General features: G+C 42.0%; 1 protein-coding gene across 1 annotated transcript in view; it reads right to left on the bottom strand.

Annotated features, from left to right (window-relative positions):
* The window catches only part of LOC115082561 (sorting nexin-7-like), a gene marked incomplete at both ends in the record, with an annotated part of 53,685 nt that extends 41,877 nt beyond the window's left edge, over nt 1-11,808 (bottom strand). Inside the window, one exon of the mRNA XM_029586777.1 lies at nt 11,609-11,808. Coding sequence (XP_029442637.1) covers nt 11,609-11,808 — 200 coding nt within the window. The remainder of the gene's footprint in view (nt 1-11,608) is intronic.
* Between the last annotated feature and the right edge of the window lie 13,068 nt (nt 11,809-24,876).

Below are 24,876 nucleotides of genomic sequence, written 5' to 3'. Positions count from 1 at the left end.
AAATTGTTCTCGCATATTTAAACGGGATTGAATATCACCCCCCCGTGGATCTAGACGCACTTGTTCCAAAATCAGCCACCTTAAGTCCGTGAAGTCATGTTGGTATCTAATGCAGTGTGGTACTATCGGCGCAGATACTTTCTTCGTTCTAATGCAACTTCGATGTTCTATAAGGCGAGTTCTTATCTTCCGTTTCGTGCGGCCGATGTACAGCAGATTGCACGGGCATTGAATTACATAAATTACTCGCTCGGACTCGCAGCTAGTAGATCCATTTAATTTCAAAATTCTGTCAGAATTGGGAATACACCATCGGTTCCCTGGCAGGGACAAGGCGCACATATCACAATGACCACAAGCTTGTAGGCCATCGGCTGATCTCGGTATAGTCGTGGATACAAACGTGGATTTAACCACTATATCCCTAATGTTCTGTCCCCTGAAGAAGGCAAATCTTGGTTCAGTCTGAAAGGAGGGCTGAAGGGTCAAAACATGCCAATGTGTTTTGATTATATCAACTACCCTGCCCACTTGTTTTGAATATTGCAAGGTGCATGTAGTTTTTTGGGAAAAAGGGCGTTGCTGGTATTGTAGAAGGAGCTCCCGATTGGCATAGAGTGCCCTTTTGTATGCCTTTTTGATAATAGATTTTGGATATCCTCTTGTCGAGAACCTATTCATTAAATTAACTGCTTGCTCGCGAAATTCTTGAGCTGATGAGCAGATCCTTCGCAGTCTCAAAAATTGAGAAATGGGCAAGCCATTTTTTAATCCCAAAGGGTGAACACTTGAATATTTCAGATAGTTGACCCGATCCGACTTCTTCCTAAACAAGGTGGTGCTAATACCACATGCATTTCGTTGCACCAAAATGTCTAGAAACGCAATAGAATTGCGATCAAAATGTGCTGTGAACTTTAGATTGTTGTTGACTACATTTAACCAAGACAAAAAGGATTGTAAATTCTCTACTGATGATACCCAAATAAAAAATATATCATCGATATATCTTTTGTAGATCCACATATATTGGTACCACTGGGATTTGTAGAGTGTTTGGGTCTCAAACTCACTCATATATAGGTTGGCAATGTCTGGGGCAACTGTAGCCCCCATTGCCACACCCTTAATTTGTAAATACAGAGACTTATCGAATTTGAAAAAAATTTTAAACAAGACCAAATGTAACATTTCAAGCAAAAAGTTTGTGGGTACCGCATGTGGACGCGGACGGGTATGTATAATTTTTTCCATTAGCTCAAAGGCCTCCTGTTGGGGTATGTTCGTATACAGCGCGGTGACATCTAGAGTAACCAGCCAGTAATCTTCAGGAAGATCTGGTAAGTCATCCAAAATTCGTAACATATGGGAAGTGTCTTGCAAAAATGATGCAGCTTCCACCACGGCTGGTTTCAGAAAATGATCTAGAAATCTTGATAAGGGTTCTAACAGCGAGCCTTTGCTAGATACAATAGGACGACCCGGAGGGGTTTTAATGTCCTTATGTATCTTAGGAAGGGTATATAGAACCGGAGTAACCGGCTGTCTAACCCTCAGTGCCCGGGATTCTCTCGATGTGAGAAAACCCGCTTGTAGCCCTTTTTCTACCAAAATCTCAATAGTTGCCTGCAGTTCTTCTGTCGGATCAACAGATAAAATTTGGTAATAATCAGTTTGGCTAAGTTGACGTTCTATTTCTGATAAATAGTCTTTGGTATCTTGGATGACAATAGCTCCTCCTTTGTCTGCCGGTTTTATTGTAACCTGTGGATCATCCGCCAGTTGTTTAATGGCCTCATACTGATCCTTAGACCAATCCACAGCCCTGGTTTGCTCATACATAAAGCCCTGTTCTTCCAATTTAACCAAATCTCTCAGTACTAATTGTATGAACGTGGCGATGGCCGGATCCATAGGGCCAGGGGGAATCCACGTAGAACGTGGTGTGATGATCGAATTATCTGTTACTGAACAATCCTTGAAAAACAATTTCAATTGAAGTCTATGAAAAAACCGATATAAATCAATTCTTGTTTTAAATGGATTGTACTTGCATACGGGTATATAGGATAAACCTTTTTCAAGTGCCATCAATGTGGACTCAGATAGTGCCATCTGGGAGATATTTATTATACCCGGGCCTTCCTGTTTCTCACTCACCCTCAAAAATTCTGCTGATTGCGGTATTGTGCGCGTGTTGTCGGACCTTGCCAGTTCGAGCTCTTCCCGCCTCTGCGTCCTCTGTATGGTCTGGAATGGAAGGGTTCTTTGCCTGCCCCTAAAAAAGATTCAGATGTAATGGTGGACCTGTTGTTTCTATTCTCATTCTCGCTCCCACTATGGCTTGAGTCATCTGAGGAGTCCTGGAAAGTAACATGTGGTCGTCTCCTGACACTCTTTTTATGTTTCCAAAAATAGATATTATCATTTTTGTAGTCTGTTTCATCTCTCTGTAGTTTCTGTATTTTAAACTGTTTAAGTTGATTTTTAAATTGTAATATATCTTGTTCGAGTTTAGTAGTAGAAGCCTCTATTGTTTCTATGTTTACTGTAGCGTTCAGTTGAGATCGTATTTCTTCCACCTCTTTATTACAATCTTTAACAGACATAGTCAGACGTTCAACGATCAAAACCATGAGATCAAGGGAGCATTTGTTTAAAATAGCTATCCACCGGGCAACAAATTCCTCCTCGTCTTGGAACATCAAGGGACCTTTTTGCATTCTTAGGCCCCTTGGAATCATCTTCTGTTTTATGTATTCAACTATCGTGATCTGATGTAGCTCCGCTCTAACTAATTTTTTGGAGGCTACAGTAAGATCTGCCCAGGTCTTCTGAGCATCGATTACCTCTCCCTTGTCAAAAAGTGACACTTGTTGTATAATTGCTGCTATTTGTGTATCAGAGAAACTTAGGGTATTTGTCCAATCACCTTCGGAAGTCGCCATTTGGGGTTCAAGTACGATATCAATCACAACACAATAACCCACACCCACTGTACTCCGGTATACCGAATAGTCTGCCAACAATATTCAAAACGAAAGGTATCACCAGTATGTATTTTATCATTCAACACTATATGCAAAAGCCCCAATATATATGTAGGCCCCTTACTTACAGAGTCTGTATAGTCTAACAGACACTATTTTTGTATAGGGTCACCTTGCTTTAATTTAAATCAACAATAGTCCATTTTTTGTTCGAAAATTTTTCATTATACTAAAAACTAATGTCACACACTCTGAAAGAGAGGACACAGATACTCATCTACTCCGTGGTAGTAGTGCACCCGACACAGCTGTGTTTCGGACGAAATCGTCCTGCTTCAGGGGGTGTCCTTCAAAATTTGCTTATTTGAGAGCGTCGTAGGGAAGCCTTGTAATTCCTTGGAACCGCATTTCCTTAATCATCCATGGCAGCCCCGTTGGACTGCATCTCCTTTTGAAAATGGCAGCCGCCTCCAGTGATAGTTATATACCCTAAGAACGGAAGTCTTAAACCGGAACTTCAGTCTTCTTTCACGTCCGTGTGTGACGTCACAAAATACAGCACAGGTCTCCCTAACTGAACGAGAGCGCTATTCACGGCACTGAATCTTTACCCAGGCTCCTCCCCCTGGGCGTGGCCAAGGTAGAATGCAATCCCGATTTGAACATGTCAACAATCTGTGTGAGCCATGCCTATGGAATTAGATCCAAGGTGGCTGCCATCAAACCTAGAAGCTAAAAATAGTTCCAATCTCTTGGGGCTCTCAGAGCAGCAAATCTCTGCATCTGTTGCACAATCTTGGCCACTCTGATCCCTGTTAGGCATACTCAACCTGCCTTTGTATCAGAACAAGTCCCAAATGTATTCCAAGGACTGAGCAGGAAGAAGTTTGCTATTTGCAAATGTGATCATCCAGCCCAAGCCTTGTAAAATTTGGAGATCTTCTTGGTAAGACTTGTCCCTATTCAGCCAATCATTTAAATAAGGATGAACCATGATGCCCTTTCTTTTCAAAATGGCTATTACAACCACCATATCTTTAGTAAATGTTCACGGGAACTATGTCCAGACGAAAAGGGGAGTGCTCTGAACAGAAAATGCTCTCATAGGATTCAAAAACAAAGATATCTGACCTTCCAACTTGATGGGGATATTAAAATATATTTCAGAAGAGTTCAGAGTCAATAGATTCTCACTATCCCACACTGTCACTAATACAGAATGAAGAGTTTCCATTCGGAAGTGAGAGATAAGGAGACTGCAGTTCACTCCCTTTAGAATGAGGATAGACCTATAGACCCCATCTTTTTTGGGAACCACAAAATAAATGGAATTCCAACCATGGTTTTTTATCAGAATTAGGTATTTGAATTGCAGCCTGCAACAGCTGAAGTCTTGAGAATATCCCAGACTGTCAACCTCTTGGTGACTGAGGTACATGGAAGAACCATGAAGACATCTAGAATGACTTAGGGAATGGCCTCTGCTACTACTGACATCAGAAGCATGGGATCTTCTTAGTATTAGTTCTTGTAGCCTGGGTTTGGCCTCTGCTACAAGGATGTTGATCTTGATGGATCCTTGGTCTGATCCAGAATAGCAATTTGTTATGTTCTTATGGGGGCAGTGAGCTCCAGAGCTCAACTGGAGCGAATGACATCCAATACCTACTGGTCTGAAGTTATATGGGTCCACTCTTGGTAAAATTATTGTAAGCCATCACCTACAGGAGGCACCAGAGTGTGAACCCACTGCTCTTCAATGTGAAATATATCTGGCTACTGAAGATCTAGCAGCGTAGGCCTTGGCTTTTTGGGCCATGAAAGGCCAGGTTCTTTCCCTTAACCCTGAAACTGCTTGCCAGGCCTATAATGTCTGGAGTCTTGAAATTGTCCATGATTTCTGCTAGAATGATAAAAAGACCGACCTCTGTCCTCAGGTAGCTTTGTGACTTCAGATCTCTGAGATTTTTAAATAGTTGTTCAGATCTTCCTAAATAGCAGCCTTCCTTTAAAGGAAAGCTTGTCCAGCCAAGACTTAGACCACAAATCTTCCACCCAGCTGCTATGAATAAAGTTACTGAACTAGAAGAAATTTTATTTATTTTAGATTTGTATATTTTCCGCTTTTCGGCACTTCAAAGTGTATATCAAAGCAGATTACATTTAGGTACTATAGGTATTTCTCTATTCCCACAGGGCGTACAATCTAATTTTATAACTGAGGCAACAGAGGGTAAAGTGACTTGCCCAAGGTCACAAGGAGGAACCCTGGTTTCCCTGTGTCGTAGTCCGCTATTCTAACCACTAGGCTGCTACTCCACTACAATTCTAAGATTTATAAAGGGCATCAGGTAAGAGTGCAACTACCGATTCCATTTGAGTTGCCTTTTCACTCTCTGGGAGTAACTGAATCGACCTGTGCCACCAAATTGCCACAAACAGCAAATTGGACAGAAAAAGCTACCGAGATAAACATGTGATTTAATGGAAATTCAATCTTCCTATCCTGAGGATCCTTTAGGAAAGTAATACCCTCCCATCAAGTTAGTTGTTTTCCTAGTGACAGCCTTGACTAGAGTATTCACTCAAGTCATCTGAAATAAGTGCTGTACAACTTCCTGAGAAAGGGGGTACAGTTTAATAAAATTCTTCACTTCTTTTAGGCCACTCTCAAGGGACTCCCATTAAGTAAGCACCATTACCTCAGAGTGAAGGGGGAATGCTTAGTTTAGACATATTATGGACCCTCTTGATAATGAGATCCCAGTCAGGAATCTCCTCAACCTTAGAATCTGAAAACATCACACCATTAGATCAATAAGAGACACTATCTTGTCCCTATGGAACAAAAAGATAATTGTCTCATCTTCCCTTAATAAGCGGACCTCCCCTTCTTCTAAAGACATGCATCTACTAGAATCTAACTGATTATCAGGCTCCTTATATTGAGCCTCTAAGGGAGAGAAGAAAGTCAATTCTGAAGACAACCTAGGTTGCTTAGCTGGAACCTGGTCTGAACCATCTGCTGGTGGCAGAGAATACTGGTTTTTCTCTGTACTGCACCATCCCTAAGTTGTGGTGATGATGTCACAAAGGAAACTGTGTACTCTGCCTTTATCTGTTGGTAGGGATACAAGTAGAGTGATATAGCAGGATGAAATGGAACACTATTTATCCAGGTCAGTTTTTGTCATCTTCCCATCCTGGATAGATGAGCATACACGTTCCCATACTTAATTCAACACCCAAACCCCCCAACCCCCATCTTACTACCAAGCTTTGTAGTAATCTAAACAGCTACCAAAACTAACGAGGCTGTTGCCCAAACATCAGGCTGCCTATATCCTTGTCCTTGATGAATGGTATCAATACTGTAGGAAGCAAAACATGACTTTACAGATCAAAAATCAGCAATCCAAAAATATAGGCCAAAACAAAATGAAACAATGATACTCAACTACTTCTTACAAAAAAGTGAAATCCATTGAATGATGGTATCATACACACCCCAACAAGGCGTAAATAACTATCACTGAACGCCCTAAGAAAGGGCAAAAGCTTGAATTAGTTATGCTATAATCAGTTGCCATCAATTCTGTGAAATTTTCAGTGTGATAAATCAATAAAGTAGCAAAGAAGACATGTCAAACAAACTCAGTCTCTTTAAAAGAGTCATGTTAATCCCAAATGTCATGAAGCAGTTTGGTTCTGAGACATTTGTGAGACATGTTGTCTGTTTGATTTTTAAATAGATAACAAATCCTAGTCTCTTTAATACAGTATCCCTAGAAGGTGGCTTTCTTCACCGAACCTCTGGTGTTGGGTTTTCCTGTTGGAAAACACCTTATACATTTTAGATCACATTAAGATATTCCTGTACTTCTGGACACACAGATAAATGGTCTCATCTTGTTTTATGCTTTGAATGATATAGTTTTTGGATAGAAGTGATTGCTTCATGACATTTAGGATTAATACAACTGTTTTAAAAGAGATTGAGTCTGACACATATCTTTTTTGATACTTTATTGATTTATCACACTGAAAATTACATACACAAAATTGATGGTAGATAATTATAACATTACCAATACAAGCCTATGCCCTTTCTTAGGGCTTGCGATAAAGATTAGTCACTTCTTGCTGGGGTGTGTATGATACCATCATTCAGTGACTTTCGCTTTTTTGTAATTATTTTTTTTTAGAAATTATTTTAGTACAGAGACCCTTTTAACTTCACTATATCATCCTAAGAGGAACCGATAACAGCCAATCTTACTTCTTGATCTTACTGGACATCTCGACAGCCTTTGATACTGTTAACCATAATATCCTCCTTAATAGACTAAATGAAATAGGCATTAAAGACTTAGCGCTCAAATGGTTTAGCTCTTACCTAACAAATAGAACCTTCAAAGCAAAATTTCTTGATAAAGAGTCACATCCTATCGATCTCAGCTTCGGAGTGCCCCAAGGATCCTCTCTATCCTCTACACTAATATCTATATGCTCCCTTTATGCAAAATTCTATCAGGCCTCGGTCTAACACATTTTATCTATGCCGATGATGTTCAAATTTTAATGCTGATCCAAAAGTCCATTGACCAAACTCTAAAGCTCTGGGACATATACCAATCCACCATTGAAAAGGTATTAACTCTAATGAATCTTTCCCTAAATATTAAAAAATCTGAAATCCTATACATCTCCCCTAAATTAAGCAAGACAAAAGAGCTTGAAATTCAAGAAGCGGCCAAAACTACCCCATCTCCCTAGAAGTATGAGATCTATGGATTCTTATAGATTGCAAATTCTCCATGAATTCCTGCATTAAAAAAAATCATAAGCGATGGTTACTTCAAATTAAACATACTCAAAAGATTAAAACCCCTCCTATTCCCTAAAGACTTTAGAAATGTCTTAAAGGCACTTGTCTTATCAAGATTAGACTACTGTAACTCACTATTCTTAGGCCTTAACGCAAATATAACAAGACCATTGCAACTTCTGCAGAACTCTGCAGCTAGACTCTTAACAGGTACTAGAAGATCTGAATATATCACCCCAATATTAAAAGAACTTCATTGGCTGCTGGTCAAATACAGGGTCCAGCATAAAATCTTATCACTAATACACAAAACCCTCTACAATGAAAACATTGAATGGCTAACCTCTTCACTTCCACACCCTCTCAAGAACCACCAGATCAACCGGAACAGGGATGCTACCAATTCCTTCCCCCAAAATTGTCCACCTAAATAATGTAAGAGGAAGATCTATCTCTATGGTGCGAGCCATCCAGTGCTCCTACCATGTGACAGGGGCCAGCCAATGGCACGGATACCCTGTCACATGCTAAGGGCAAAGGGCCGTCGACGCCATTTTGTTTACTGGCAGCTGACGGTCCGAGAGTGGGAGATCGCTCCCGGGACCCCCGCTGGACCACCAGGTACTTTAAAAAAGTTTCGGGGATTGGGAGGGTGGAGGATTAGAAAGGATTACATTTAAAGGGTTTAGGGGTTATTTTTAAGTACCCATTCTTCCCACCCCCCCTCAAAAACGATAAGAGAACCCCACAAAAAATTTCTTGGGGTTTTCCTATCGGGTTCGGGGGCCCCCTGAATTCTGATGAGTTTGAAAATATCAGAAGATATTTTCAATCGTCAGAAAAATGATTCATATCCCTTCTGGTTTCTAGCATTTGTGCTGGTAGGTTGTCCCAAGGATCAACCATCTCCTCAGCAAAGAAGGATGTTTTCCCTAACCTTCTTCCCTGCAACTTCATATTATGATTCTTTGTCCCTCAGTTTCCTTTTCCCCCTTTATCTTTTTTCTCTCCCTCCAATAAATTTTAAATGGAGTCCAATTACCACTACTCTTTGCGTCCTGCCAGATTTATAGTTTTCTGGCCTACTCCCCATACCATCCAGTTTGTTTAACAGTCTTCTGTGTAGGACAATGTCAAAGCCTTACTGAAGACTAGATAGACAATGGCCTCCACATTTCCCTGATCCACACTTAAGAACATAAGAAAATGCCATACTGGGTCAGACCAAGGGTCCATCAAGCCCAGCATCCTGTTTCCAACAGTGGCCAATCCAGGCCATAAGAACCTGGCAAGTACCCAAAAACTAAGTCTATTCCATGTTACCATTGCTAGTAATAGCAGTGGCTATTCTCTAAGTGAACTTAATAGCAGGTAATGGACTTCTCCTCCAAGAACTTATCCAATCCTTTTTTAAACACAGCTATACTAACTACACTAACCACATCCTCTGGCAACAAATTCCAGAGTTTAATTGTGCGTTGAGTAAAAAAGAACTTTCTCCGATTAGTTTTAAATGTGCCCCATGCTAACTTCATGGAGTGCCCCCTAGTCTTTCTATTATCCGAAAGAGTAAATAACCGATTCACATCTACCCGTTCTAGACCTCTCATGATCCTAAAGACCTCTATCATATCCCACCTCAGCCGTCTCTTCTCCAAGCTTAAAAGTCCTAACCTCTTTAGTCTTTCCTCATAGGGGAGCTGTTCCATTCCCCTTATTTTGGTTGCCCTTCTCTGTACCTTCTCCATCGCAATTATATCTTTTTTGAGATGCGGCGACCAGAATTGTACAAAGTATTCAAGGTGCGGTCTTACCATGGAGCGATACAGAGGCATTAAGATATTTTCTGTTTTATTCACCATTCCCTTTCTAATAATTCCCAACATTCTGTTTGCATTTTTGACTGCCGCAGCACACTGAACCAATGATTTCAATGTGTTATCCACTATGACGCCTAGATCTCTTTCTTGGGTTGTAGCACCTAATATGGAACCCAACATTGTGTAATTATAGCATGTGTAATTTTTCACTATATGCATCGCCTTGCACTTATCCACATTACATTTCATCTGCCATTTGGATGCCCACTTTTCCAGTCTCACAAGGTCTTCCTGCAATTTATCACAATCTGCTTGTGATTTAACTACTCTGAACAATTTTGTGTCATCTTCAAATTTGATTATCTCACTCATCGTATTTTTTTCCAGATCGTTTATAAATATATTGAAAAGTAAGGGTCCCAATACAGATCCCTGAGGCACTCCACTGTCCACTCCCTTCCACTGAGAAAATTGTCCATTTAATCCTACTCTGTTTCCTATCTTTTAGCCAGTTTGCAATCCACAAAAGGACATCGCCACCTATCCCATGACTTTTTACTTTTCCTAGAAGCCTCTCATGAAGAACTTTGTCAAACGCCTTCTGAAAATCCAAGTATACTACATCTACCGGTTCACCTTGATCCACATGTTTATTAACTCCTTCAAAAAAAGTGAAGCAGATTTGTGAGGCAAGACTTGCCTTGGGTAAAGCCATGCTGACTTTGTTCCATTAAACCATGTCTTTCTATATGTTCTGTGATTTTGATGTTTAGGACACTTTCCACTATTTTTCCTGGCACTGAAGTCAGGCTAACTGGTCTGTAGTTTCCCGGATCGCCCCTGGAGCCCTTTTTAAATATTGGGGTTACATTTGCTATCCTCCAGTCTTCAGGTACAATTTATGATTTTAATGATAGGTTACAAATTTTTACTAATAGGTCTGAAATTTCATTTTTTAGTTCCTTCAGAACTCTGGGGTGTATACCATTCGGTCCAGGTGATTTACTACTCTTCAGTTTGTCAATTGGTCTACCATATCTTCTAGGTTCACCGTGATTTGCTTCAGTCCATCTGAATCATTACCCATGAAAACCTTCTCCATTTTGGGTACCTCCCCAACATCCTCTTCAGTAAACACCGAAGCAAAGAAATCATTTAATCTTTCTGCGATGGCCTTATCTTCTCTAAGTGGCCCTTTAACCCCTCGATCATCTAATGGTCCAACTGACTCCCTCACAGGCTTTCTGCTTCGGATATATTTTAAAAAGTTTTTACTGTGAGTTTTTGCCTCTACAGCCAACTTCTTTTCAAATTCTCTCTTAGCCTGCCTTATCAATGTCTTACATTTAACTTGCCAACGTTTATGCTTTATCCTATTTTCTTCTGTTGGATCCTTCTTCCAATTTTTGAATGAAGATCTTTTGGCTAAAATAGCTTCTTTCACCACCTCCCCTTTTAACCATGCCGGTAATCGCTTTGCCTTCTTTCCACCTTTCTTAATGTGTGGAATACATCTGGACTGTGCTTCTAGAATGTTTGTTTTTTTTTTAACGATGACCACGCCTCTTGGACATTTTTTACTTTTGTAGCTGCTCCTTTCAGTTTTTTTCTAACAATTTTTCTCATTTTATCAAAGTTTCCCTTTTGAAAATTTAGCACGAGAGCCTTGGATTTGCACACTGTTCCTCTTCCAGTCATTAAATCAAATTTGATCATATTATGATCACTATTGCCAAGCGGCCCCACCACCGTTACCTCTCTCACCAAGTCCTGTGCTCCACTTTTGTCATCGTATAAAAGAACTTAATCAAGTTTGTCTGAAGGACAGCAAGACGAGACATACATTGCTGAAGGGTGGTCTCCGATGACTGGGAGCACACTCGCAATGATGTCCTCCTAATCACAAGAGATCACTGTGGTGTAAGCCAAAAAAATGCACCATTTGAAGGCACATGTCTACGTATACTCACCATTAATATTTCACTATATAGAACATATTCATGTATAACAGGTATCAAGTTTTCTGACAATCCTGCCATCAACTGCTCTGTGGCTTTGCAGCATTTGTCAACACAACTAGCAATGCCTTTCAGTGAGCCAACCAGATCCTCTTCTGAGGCTGACCACAATGTATGGATTGGTCCATATTCCTTCATTTCTTCAAAATAGTCTTTAAAAATAAAAATACATAATTACACATATAGCTCATTTCATTCCTATAACTATTCTTTATGACACTTGCAATTTACATTAGTCCTAAACTAAGGGAGTCATTTACTATGTCACAGTATTTTTTTCATAGAGGAAAAAGCTAAGCATGGGCCACAAAAATACTGTGGTGGCTTTCCCACACTATTTTTTGAAGCCTGTGGAATTTTTACTCTCACGAGAAAAAATATCATGAGAAAAACATGACAAAAATCATGCAATGGCAACCCTCTTCACCTGTGGCCACAATCTTTTTAAAGGGCCGTTCCATCCCTAAAGCCCAGCCCCTGAATGTGTACAAGCCCCCCCCCAGGGGTCTTGTGAGATCTCTGCCCATCTCTCTGCTGTCATTAGAGGCAAGCTGCACAGTTCAAAGTTTTAAAAAAAGCCAAAATTGCGCCCCCATCCCTATCCCCACTCTGCCCACTTAACCATCAAGCTCCCTCTCCACAACAGGGTCAAAGACCGAATGACATCATTTTAAAAAATGGCAGCAGCAGCTGGCCCAGAGCCTGGGGGTACTCTGGGTCCCAACTAGACTACCAGACATCGAAAGGATACCCCAGGAGGATTGGGTGCTCTGGCACTATTGAGGGGAGGGCTTTGATGGGGTCGGGATGTCCTAATATTGATGGGAAGGGGGAGCCTGATGGTTAAGGGAATGGGTTGGGGACTAGAGCAATAGCCATTGCCGTGTGACTGACACATTATTATTATTATTATTATTTTTATTTTTATTTTTTTTTAACTTTGAGCCCTGCAGGCCACCTCTAGAAGGCAGCCGGCATGAGTGTCTTGCAAGTCTCCCAGAGTGATCCTGTACTCTTAGGGGGAGGTCTATTTTAGGCCAGTGTGGCCCTTTAAGCAGCAGCCACAGAGCATTGGATGTTCCGGAGGTAAGTTAGCTATAACTTCTGTAGCTAACCTTCTAGAAATAATGCGGCTTGCGATGTTTGTAGCAAGCCACATTATTTTGTTTACAAACATTTAGGTATATATGAGCTGCTCTGTATGTATCTGCAAAGCTTATGCATGCAAAGCAGCTCATTTAAATACCAGCGTTAATTGTTTCTTTTAAATCAGTGGTCCCCAACCCTGTCCTGGGGGCCCACCAGCCAGTCGGGTTTTCAGGATATCCACAAGGTATTTAAAATCTCATACTCCTATCGCACAATAGATGTTTTTTGCTCCATAAATACCTATCGCAGCTTTGTAAATGATCCCCCGAAACGAGAAACATTTCAGCTACTGATGTACAGCATGAAAAAAAACAGACCAACAGACTGACAGTACTTTCAAACTAAATGCCACCAAAAAACTGTTCAACTATTACATACAGATTACGACTACATTTATGCTTTCCTGTCACATTATACTCATATCAGTGGACAAATCCAATTTTTCAGTTACCAAATGACACATTCATCAAGAAACTGAATTACAGTGGAGACGAATTTGAATCAATAGTTATCCAAGTCAGATCACTGAATAACTGACTTGAATTTACTTGGGTAATCAAATTCACTATGAGACCTTCTAAAATAAAGCCATGTAAATTAATGCCATGGTAATTTTCCTGTAAAAGGTGTACTGGACCTGTGGTAATGCTATTACTGTGAGAAAATACTCACCCACTCTCCTCTCCCCAACCCCATGCCCACCAGTCCAATGCTTAAACACTAGGTCACTCGAGCAGAGCTGGGGAAAGAGCCTTCTTGACGTGATACAGATAGCAGTCCTTAAGAACATAAGAAATTGCCATGCTGGGTCAGACCGTCCATCAAGCCCAGCATCCTGTTTCCAACAGAGGCCAAACCAGGGCACAAGAACCTGGCAAGAACCCAAACACCACAAAGATCCCATGCTACTGATGCAATTAATAGCAGTGGCTATTCCCTAAGTAAACTTGATTAATAGCAGTTAATGGACTTCTCCTCCAAGAACTTATCCAAACCTTTTTTGAACCCAGCTACACTAACTGCACTAACCGCATCCTCTGGCAAATTCCAAAGCCTAATTGTGTATTGAGTGAAAAAGAATTTTCTCTGATTAGTCTTAAATTTGCTACTTGCTAACTTCATGGAAGGCCCCCTAGTCCTTCACTTATCCAAAAGTGTAAATAACCAATTCACATCTACTCGTTCATGACCTCTCATGATCTTAAAGACCTCTATCGTATCCCCCCTCAGCCGTCTCTTCTCCAAGCTGAACAGCCCTAACCTCTTCAGCCTTTCCTCAAAGGGGAGCTGTTCCATCCCCTTTATCATTTTGGTTGCCCTTCTCTGTACCTTCCCCATCGCAACTATATCTTTTTTGAGATGCAATGACCAGAATTGTATACAGTATTCAAGGTGCGGTCTCACCATGGAGTGCTTTTTGTATCTTGCCTTTGAAAAACATAAATAGCTGAATTTTTATTTATTTATTTTTTTTAAGAAAAACACAGTATAGGCATAATGAGGCCCTATGGTCATACTCCCCCAGTGCAAATATTGCATAGTAATTACCACACAAGCCAATTCAAGATAGTGCATAGTGAGATAGTGTTTAAACAGCTCATTATTCCCTATTTGCACGCAAACGTAAATAATTGCATACACAGTAACTTTTATCATAACCACAGCACTAATTAGAATTTCTGGGGGGGTACAAGTTAGTGTTTTGTAAATAATGCAGTTACTACTGCACATAGTAAAATACCATAGTTTACAACATAGGTTCCTTATTGTCCAAATTATTTTATATAATAAGGTGGTCCTCAACCTAATCTTTGGGATTTTCCAACCAGTCTGGATTTCAGAATTTCAACAATGAATATGCATGAGATACATTTTCGTACAATAAAGGCAATGCATGAAAATACATCTCATACATATTTAAAATGGATATGCCAAAACCCTGACTGGTCAGTTACCCCAAACATCAGAAATAGTGGGCGTAGAACCACTTGCCAAATTCCTTGTGAGGGCCAGATTCTATTGCCTGCTGACAGAGAAGCAATTCCATTTCGAGATGACGTGGGTCGAATGAGATTGGATGCAGATTGAAGACCAAACATTGGTGCAGTGCTGGAGGATGGGAGAAGCACTAACAATAAACAGATCTTACAGTTTTGAGGACCCAATAGTCCTTTATAATCGTCTGTCATTCTTCTACGAAAAGCTGAATCTCTCCCCATAGTGGAGGGGGTTATGGCCTGAGGATTGAGTCCTGACAAAAACTAGGCCCAGGTTTAAGATGTGTCTGTTGTGATATATTTGGCTGACATCTCTCATGCAGATGTCCACATGCCAGAAGCTGCTGTTCCCATTGAGGTTAAAAATCCACCACTCTGGAAAGGATGAGGCTGAAGGGTGTCCTCCTTGTCACTTGCTGTCAGTAGTGCCAAGAAAGTCTTCACCAATTCAGCTACCTGATCTATGTCCTGTGTTCTCTGACTCAGAGTTGGGCAAGAGACACCCTCCTCTGATATCAGTATGGGGTCACCCTCCTTTGAAACTCCTAGTGGGCTGCAGAAGGACCTCTTCTGGGTCAACTGCACTGACAGATGCATGGAAACCAGAGCCACAATTGAGCATATTGGATTCAGAGATTCCAAAGTCCTCAATCAAGGAGGTGAGATAGAGTTAAGGATAACAACATGGAGGAAGGTTGGTGCATTGAATCACTCTCAGGGCCACCCTCAAATATTGCTCCTGCCTCGAGTGCATCGATGGGACTGGGAACCAATGCTCCAACTGTGCTGGGACATGGCGCATTGATGATGCTGCATCTGCTGAATCAAGGCCCAATGTGTCAAAGGTGCTAAGTGCATCAACAGGACTAATCCTGACATTTTGGCAGTGTTAGCTGCGCCATCTGCCCCAACACATGGCACTTTTTCTTCTTGTGCAGCAACAAGCCTCGAAGAGCATGAGACAACGAGATCAGAGACCCCTATTTACGACACTTTCATGTTTTGCTCGAGCCTAGCAACATGGTGGCTCTGGAATACAGCACTGCAGAAGGAGGAACTCAGCATGGAAAGCATCCAATGTGACTCCACTCTAAGAGGAGAGACTTCGATTTTTCACTGACCTGCAAAGTTCTTCCATCTTACAGGCCCTGTTCCTCTGGGATCTCAAAGACATCTGATTTTTTGTTGTTTTGGGTAGCATTGAAAACTGATGTTGAGGGGCTGCTGAGGCAGCAAGGCAAATTGAAGCAAGTATGAAAAAAAAAATAAACTAAACTGAAAGGTACCAAACAAATAGAGAGAAGGTACATGTCCATGTGGAATCTTGAACTTATAAGGTATTCACAAGGTAGCACATGTGTGGGAACTCCAGCATATGTTCAGTGGGGCAAAAGCTTTATGAGCTACGAGAGAAGGATCCATTTGGCGCCAGATGATATATCATGTTTAATTCAGCCCTACTTGTCGATGGAAAACAATTGCTGCAATGGCTGAACTAGATAGGAATTAAAAATGAGGGGGAAACACTGGGAAGTTGCAATGAAGATATATATGACATAGGCCTGGCTGAAGCTCTGATTAAGCTGGAAGCCAAAAGGACCAGAAATAACATAAAAAAATTCAAAAAAAGCAAGTCTACTTACCTGTAAACAGTAGAATGAACTAACCATAATGCATGGATGATATTTTTTGACGGTGCTGACACAGACCCTGCTCTCAGTAAAACTTTACTAAGCATATGCGAGAATTCCTGTGTCTGCTGCTCATAAGCCCTCAGTCTCTTCCAGAGCTTAAACTTTAGTGAGATATTCAACTCTCCAGGGAGGAGGACAGGTATTAAGTATGGCTAATTCAACCAGCTGTCTACAAAGAACCTTAGAAATAGGTAAGTAAACGTTGCTTTCCCCATAGGCAAGCAGGCATGAACTAGCCACAGTGCATAGGGAGTCCCAAGCTGAAGGCTGCATAGCAGAAGCGCTTACTTAAAAACAACCTGACTCAAGAGGAGGAGGAGTCAAGATGGCTGCTAGTGGCAGTGTCTAGTCTATGATGTTAGATATTTCTATTAAATATTGCTTTTACTTGTTTCCTTTGGAGTTGTCCCCATTGAGAAACTTTCTCTGTAGTTCCTACATCTTCATCTATGGCAGGCAACATGGACAGCTGCCTAGTCAGTGCAGAGATATGTTTAAATATACATAATGTTGACATTTCATGTTATTTTTGTCCCTCCTGAAACAGCCCTGGCAAAAAATGGCCATGTTGGAGGACAGAACTGTTATACTTGTCTTCAAATCCACTTTCTGATATTGATTTTAGCCTTAAGCAATTAAAAATTATTCTATTTTTTATGAATTTACAGCCTGAGGAGATCCTCTACTTCTTGTGCGACACACCTCTCCTCAACTACCTACTGATGTGCATATGCTGGTCTTCCCATTTGGTTAAGGCCCCATGGACAGACATGTGCAGACTAACAGGAGAAGACCCATTGAATAGTTCTAGAGTGATGTCTTTGGAGCCTTCAGCAGCAGTAGATTCCCTGCCAGAGCTCCCTGTCTTGGAAACTCCAATCTCAGCAGAGCAGTATAGATCTCCTGCAAGGCTTCTCATGGCATCTAGAGCAGGAGGGGGGGTTACCTTAATGCTGATGCTGAAGGATGACATAACTAGTCAGCAGGAAGTGGTTGTGCTGACCTGTTTGTCACATCAGGTCCCTGCTCCAGGTAAAATGAGCTTCTGTACAGTGGGGATGGAATTGGAAGGGCCTTTTCTATTAGGGAGTAAAGGTGTGTCCTTGCCCTCAGATGATTTCTACTAGTTTGGACAATCAGCTGAAGACTGCATCTGGGTATATTCTAGAGAAACTTCAACTGAGTACTTTGCATGTTATTTGAAAGGCAATTGCCAAGCTTTCATTACAAGTAGGGCAATTTGTCTCACATCAGCAAATTTTGTCTTGAGTTTAAACTATGCAAGAGCCAACTTAGCTGAAGTAGCAAATCAAGTTGAGATTATGAAGTCTAATGTGGACATCCTTCAGTATTTAGTATGCTATACGGGTATTTTTTGCTATAAAATAAGATTGAGTCACTTTAAAATTCCTAAGAAGAAGATGGTATCTCCTTTGGAGACGTTTAAGAAAGCTTTTCCTCCTTCTACCAGAGAACAGAGTTGTTCTCTGGTAGTAAGACAAAAGGATGTTAGTCCTCACACATAGTTGACATCATCAGATGGAGCCCAGCATGTAAAACTTCTGTCAAAGTTACTAGAACTTTGACTAGGCACACTGAGCATGCCCAGCATGCCACTATCCATGCGGGGTTCCCCTTCAGTCTCGTAACATAGAACAAAAAAAACAAAACAAACAAACATAGAAGAAACCCAATTCTGTGGGGAGGCGGGCGGGTTTCCTGAGGACTAACATCCTGCTGTCCTAGGAGAACACCTGTTACAGGTAAGCAATTCTGCTTTCTCCTAGGACAAGTAGGATGGCAGTCCTCACACATGGATGAATACCAAGCTGCAGGCTGCTCCCAAACTTATCACAGATCCACAGACAACGAACCTGGTGCTAACAGACGCAACAACTGTAGTAGTGTGGAAAAAATCCTAGGGAGAAGCCTGCCCCCAAAAATTGGGCCTTAGGAAGAGTTGGGTTGTTTCTCACTGAAAGAGGTACCGCAGGACAGCCTGACCAAAGTTGCTGCCTCTACGGCCATCTCTATCCAAACAGTAATGGTCCGCAAACGCGTGGAGGGAATTCTCGTCACAGCCTTGCAGATGCCAACCATGGGAACTGCATGCAAATGCAGTTCCCATGGTTGGCACATGGGCTCATGTGCCAACTATGCCATCATGCCATAGCACAGATGGAATGAGCCTTGATGTGGTCTCCAAGCTGAAGGCCCACCTGCGTATAGCAGAAGGAAAGAATCCACCAGCCAGTTAAGATAACATGTGCTTGGTGACTGCAATGTCCAATCTGTTCTTTTTGAAGGAGATGAAGAGTTGTGTGGACTGTCAGTGGCCTGCTGTTCGCTCCAGATAGAAAGCCAAGGCAATTTTTTCAGTCTAGGCTGTGTAGACAATTTTTCCCTTGCTGTGGAAAAATTTTGAGTAAGGTGGATATGTTATCAACACCTGCATGCTGAAGTAACTCAACCAAGAAGATAACCTTCCACATCAGATACTTCAACTCGCAGGAACGCAGTGGCTGGAAGGGATCTCACATGAGACGAGCCAGAACCATGCTGAGATCCTAGGACACAACAGGAGGCCATAGGGGAGGTTTCAGCTGAAGCAAACCCGGATGAATCGGCTCACCACAGGATGCATGGAAACAGGCGAATCATCCACCATGTGGTGATAGGCCCCGATAGCACTGACGTACACTCTGACCGAGTTGGTTTTCAGACCAGCATCGGAAAGAGATAGCAAGTAGTCCAACAAATTGAGAGTAAGACAAGAGAATGGATCCAAGTCATGACTCTCATACAAAATGGAAAACCTCCTCCACGTCAGAATGTATGACTTCCTGGTGGATGGCTTTTGAGAAGCTACAAGGGCCCGAGACACGTCCTCAGAGATATCTTTTGAAACTCTGTTAACATTGAAACTTTGTAAACCATTGTGATGGCAAAACCGAACGACGGTGTATAAAACTCAATAAATAAATAAATAAATAAAAATAAATATCAAGGGGCTCCAAGACTAACCTCTTGTAATAGGTAAACCAATCCCTGTGGGAAGACTCCTTGTGGCCGAGTGGTGTCAGTAAAGTCGTGGCAACAAGTTTGATGTTCAATACACAGGAATATAGTTTACCATTAAATTATAAAGGAACAACTTCACTATTATAATACTGATATTTTACTTTTATTTCTACTTTTATAACAGATCAAATGTTATAAATGAAACCCTATATAAACTGAATCATATAAAACAATACAATATAGCTATTTATATCGAGTAAGTAACTACATATGTTTTTATTTTAGGTTTTTCCAAAAGATAATTATTAATAGTCTCTTGATATAATTATTCGGTACTTTGCTTTAACTCTTCTCTCCTAGTAAAGATAATAATACAGTCCATATGCAGAAGATTGATGATAGTCTTTGTTTTCTCTTTCTTCTTGCTATAAGAATTATTTCAATTGTGAGCTCAGGCCTGGCTATTACTATAGTGCTTAAGCAAAGTTACTTATCTGTTCTTGTACATTCTCTTTTGTTGCTGGCCAGTTATATCTTCTTTCTTTATTCTTCTTCCTACTATCCTCTCTTTAAACAACTCAAAATAAATGACTAACTCCCTATACCGCTCCTCGATCTTCCGAAAGCTTAGTCTGAAATGTACCCTAATGTGAATGTCTTTGACAACTTATTGAAACTTTGTTTGTACTAACTATATTAAAATAAAGAATAATTATGATCCCTAACTATAAAGTTACAGAACAGCTACTATGGACTATTCACTCATTTGGTTTTTTTTGGTTTGTTTTTTTTACTATCCCTTACTAAAGTGACAATGATACGCGGAGTCACTTATAAATTATCTTAACTAAACCTATATAAACTTACTTAAATTGTAACGAAAATCATTACAATCACACTTCCCAAACGTCTCTCAATCATTCTTAGCTGTTCTGATATTTATTTCTACTTTCCTATACTTAGTAGGCCTTAAATGAAGAGAACTCAGTCAACAGTTCCTCTCCGTTCAAGGGCTAGCTCCTAACTGACTTAATCTATGAACTGTCACTTGCTATCATTGCAAGGCTATCCCCTGCTTTTGATGATGTCATTCCATCAAATAGTTCTGGGAGCTAATTATTTCTCGCTTTTAATATTGTCTGTTAGTTCCTTTTTAAATTTTTATTACATACTGATGTTCTTGGTTATTTTTAGGTAGCTTTGTTGACTTTTAATAGATCACTAATTTTAAATTCAGTCTTTGTGCTTTAACTAGCTTTAATACTCTTACACTGGCCTCTTTTCTCGTATCCAAGGAAGCCAATGACACGTGTCCCTAGATACGACATCTCCTACTAGCTTGATTATAGGGATTAACGCTAAGCTGATGATGATGATGCGCCTGATCATACTATGTTTTCTGGGGGTTACCAATTGCTCTTTTTAGAAAGGTTTTTCTTTTCTTTTTATTTCCATAAAACATTTCCTTACTTTTAAAAAATTGTCTCTTTACTATTTAATTTTCCTTTATATATCAGTACCTTTTAATATGTACTTAGGTGTTGAATAAAATTTATATTTTTTTAATTTAAATTTTGTTGGTCTTGGGATTCTTATTTTTATGTTCCTGTACTCCTTATATTTTTCTTTAAATGTTTCTGCTTGTAAGTTCCTTCCCTGTTTAACCCCTGTGTCTAAAAATAATTATTACAAATAGAATAATTAAAAGCCTTTTCAGAGGATGTTTGTTACATTTGTACAGGTCATTAAACTTCCCTAACCTACATGCTACTCTTATTTCAGTTTAACATTGACTAATTTTCCTTATTTTTCACTAAATTGGTGCCCCCCCCCCCTTCAGAAATTGTGAGAAGTTCATGACATCACCAGTAACTGTCACTGCAACGTGCCTGAACTTTTTACTTCTCGGGCTTCCCTGATCCTGAGTCTCAGTACAGCTTAAAAAAAAAAAAATTACAGCACTCACCAGAGACTTTCATCAGTGGCAGTGACTACAGCGGGGAAAGGTTTCTTTTATCTACCTTTCTGTGTCTGAGGAGGTGGGAGAAAGATGCTCAGGCAACAGCAGCTCTTCTCCTCAAAATCACTGCTGACAACCACCAGTCAGCCAAATCCTCCCATTCCTGCTTTTATTCTTTGTTTCTGTCAGCACTCCAGCCTCTGCTCTCAGTGATGGCAGCAAAGCTTCCTGTTCAATGTTGTTTCTTGTGACTGGAAGGTTAATTTATTCACTGCACTATCCTCTTTGGGTACACAGTGTCAGTCAGGGCATCCCTCTTGATCTCCTGAGACTCCTGTAATCAAGGCAGTCTTCCTCCCCCTTGTGCTGAGGATGTCAGGTCAGGATAGCACTTCCTGCTTTTCCTCACAACGTGGTTTTTTTTATTTTTTTTTTCTTCTTGAGCTCAGTCTGTTTCAGCAGTGAGTAAATTAGTGACAACTCTTTTCAGTGTTCTGGGTAGAGTTGTAATTCGCGCTGTCCTTTCATCTTCCCAGTTGCTTATATTCTCTCTGTTGTTTATTTGTTTGTTTTAATCACAGTAATCAGGCTCTCGTTATCTCAGCACCTTTCCAGTTTCAGCTCCCAGCCTCTGGCAGTTCTTTGCATCACAGCAGAGCGCTGTCTTCAGCCCCTGCCCTGTTGCTGTCACTGCCCCTGGCTCTCTCATCACCAGCTGCAATCACCTTGCAATGACTTCCAGGATCAGGTAAGTCTTTATTTTAAAATTTTTATTTAGGGTACTCCCTTTAAACTCTCAACATCCAGGCCATCAGAGATGGTGCTCGGAGGTTGAGATGGCACAACCTGCCATGATCCTGTGTGACAAGGTAGGGGGAGGTCCCTAGACTGATCAGTTCCCTGAAGGAGAAATCCCAAAGGATTGGTAGCCAAACCTGTTTCGGCCAATGGGGGGGGGGGGGGGGGCATGAGAATCTTGGTCCCCCCCATCCTGCCAGAGATTCAGGAGAGTCTTCATCACCAGCGGAAATGGAGGATATGCATACAGAAGGTCCTTGCCCCAATGGTGGGCAAAGGCATCTGAGGCTGGTCTCCTGGTTCCCCTGTGTAGGGAGCAGAAGTTGCTCATCTTCTTGTTGCAGGGGGAGTTGAAGAAATCCATGTGCAGCACTCCCCAGAGGCATAAAAGGTGATCTGCCACTGCCTGGTCTAGGGACCACTCGTGGGGGTGGAACGTTCAACTCAGGAGATCCGCCACCACATTCTCCAACCCTGCTAGGTATATGGCCCGGAGTAGAATTCTCTGGGACTGGACCCAGGACCAAATATGGACAGCCTCCTGTCAGAGGAGTAGTGATCCTGTACCTCCCTGCTTGTTGATGTACCACATAGCTCCCTGGTTGTCGGTCTGGACTAGGGCCGCTCGACTGGACAGGCGATCCCAAAACACCCAGAACACATATCTGATCACCTGAAGTTCCAGGAAGTTGATCTGGCATAAAACCTCCTGGGCTGACCAGCGACCTTGTGCGTGGAGGCCATCTAAATGTGCTCCCCAGCCCAGGGTGGAAGCATCCATAGTGAGTACAACCTGGAGCAGGGGTTCCCTTTCAGACCCCTCCAGGTTGGGCAGAATTTCCCACCAGTTCAAGAAGCCCTGGAGAGGTTGGTGCGACGTGACCTGCACGATGTGGTCCTGAAAGGTCTGACGGCACTTTGACTGCAGAGTCCATTGGGCTCTCTGCATGTGCAAGCAGGCTAAGGGGGTGACATGGACAGAGGTGGCCATATGACTCCAACCGAAGCATAAGGAGGGCTGGCACCCGGTCGGCTACGGTGGACCAAGCTCACCAGAGACATTAAAGCAAGTGCTCGGGCATGAGGAAGAAAGGCCCGGCCCCGAGTCATATCCAGGCGGGCCCTGATAAAGTCCAACTGAGCCAATGGAACAAGATGGGACTTTGGGTAGTTGATGACAAACCCGAGGGATTCCAGCACCTGTATGGTCAAGTTGAGGGAACGAAGCGCCCCTTCGCATGTGGCTGCCTTGACCAACAATTGTCCTAGTAGGGGAAGATGTGCACCCCTAGTCGGCAGAGGTGTGCACCCACTATTGCCAAGCATTTGGTGAAGACACATGGGGCTGAGGCTAGTCCAATCGGCAACATCTTGTACTGGAAGTGATTGTCACCTACCAGGAATCATAGGTAATTCCTGTGACTGGGAAAGATTTCTATGTGGGCATAGGTTTTCTTTAGGTTGACGGAGCAAAGCCAGGCCCATCTTTACAGGAGGGGAATCAGGGTGCCCAGTGAGACTATTCTGAAGTTTGCATATGTTTGTTCAAGGCCCTCAGGTCTAAGATGGGCTGTATCCCTTCTGTTTTCTTTGGAATCAGGAAGCATCTGGAGTAGAATCTCAGTCTCTGCTGACTTTAAGGGCCGGGTTCTACCGCACCCACAATTGACAGGGCGGAGAGCTCTGTCCAAAGATCCTCCTGATGTGGGGCCTGGCCCCATGACAAACAGGAGGGAGAGTCTGCTGGGACACTCAGAAAGTTTAACTGATACCCTCGATGGATGAAGGACAGGATCCACTGGTCCAAGGTGATCTGTGAACATCAGTCCTGGAAGGACTGTAGCCAACCTCTGACCAGGGGCACCAAGACAGAGGGTATGGGTACGGGGCTTATGCTCCCTCAGGACCAGTCAAAACCCCGTGGCAGGACTTTGTTGGGGAGCTGGCTGAGGTCTGGGAGTCCACTGCTGTTGAGAGCAGCCCCTAGAATTCCCGCATGGCACATGAATATGCAAGGCTGGATGATAATATTTCCTCTGGCAATAAAAGGACCTTCTGCTGTCCTGATGTGAGGTCTTCTGGCCAGAGTGCTGGTGAAGAGATGCTGGAGGGTCTCATTATGGTGTTTCAAATGAGCCACAGAATCTCGCACCTTGTCTCCAAAAAAATTCTCCCCAGTACAGGGCAGATCTGCGAGCTTGTCTTGGACTTTTGGCCAGAGGTCTGATGCTCAGAACCATGCCAACCTATGGGCCCCAATGCCCTCCACCGCCACCTGAGCTGCAGTCTCAAAGACATCTGCACTTCAAGCCCTGCTGGGCAATGGCCAAAAGGGCTTCCTGCTACTGCTGGGGGAGACATTTGGCTACTGGACTTGCTTCCAGAGGTTGGGAGTGTACTGGGTCATATAAAGCTGGCAGGAGGCGATGTGAGTGATCAAAATTGCGCCCTTCCTATGCAGGGCATTTGTGTCCTGGTGTTCCTGCCCCGGAAGTGCCAAAGAGTGGGTACAGGAGCGTTTTTGAGGACAGACTCCATCACAACTGACTGGTGCTGGAGCTGATGCCTTTCAAATCCTGTGGTAGAGTGCGTCTGCCTTAT

This window comes from Rhinatrema bivittatum, unplaced genomic scaffold, assembly GCF_901001135.1.
Source record: "Rhinatrema bivittatum unplaced genomic scaffold, aRhiBiv1.1, whole genome shotgun sequence".
In the NCBI taxonomy this organism is placed as follows: domain Eukaryota; kingdom Metazoa; phylum Chordata; class Amphibia; order Gymnophiona; family Rhinatrematidae; genus Rhinatrema; species Rhinatrema bivittatum.
The sequence above is the reverse complement of the archived record's forward strand: the minus strand, read 5'-3'. Positions and strand labels throughout refer to the sequence as shown.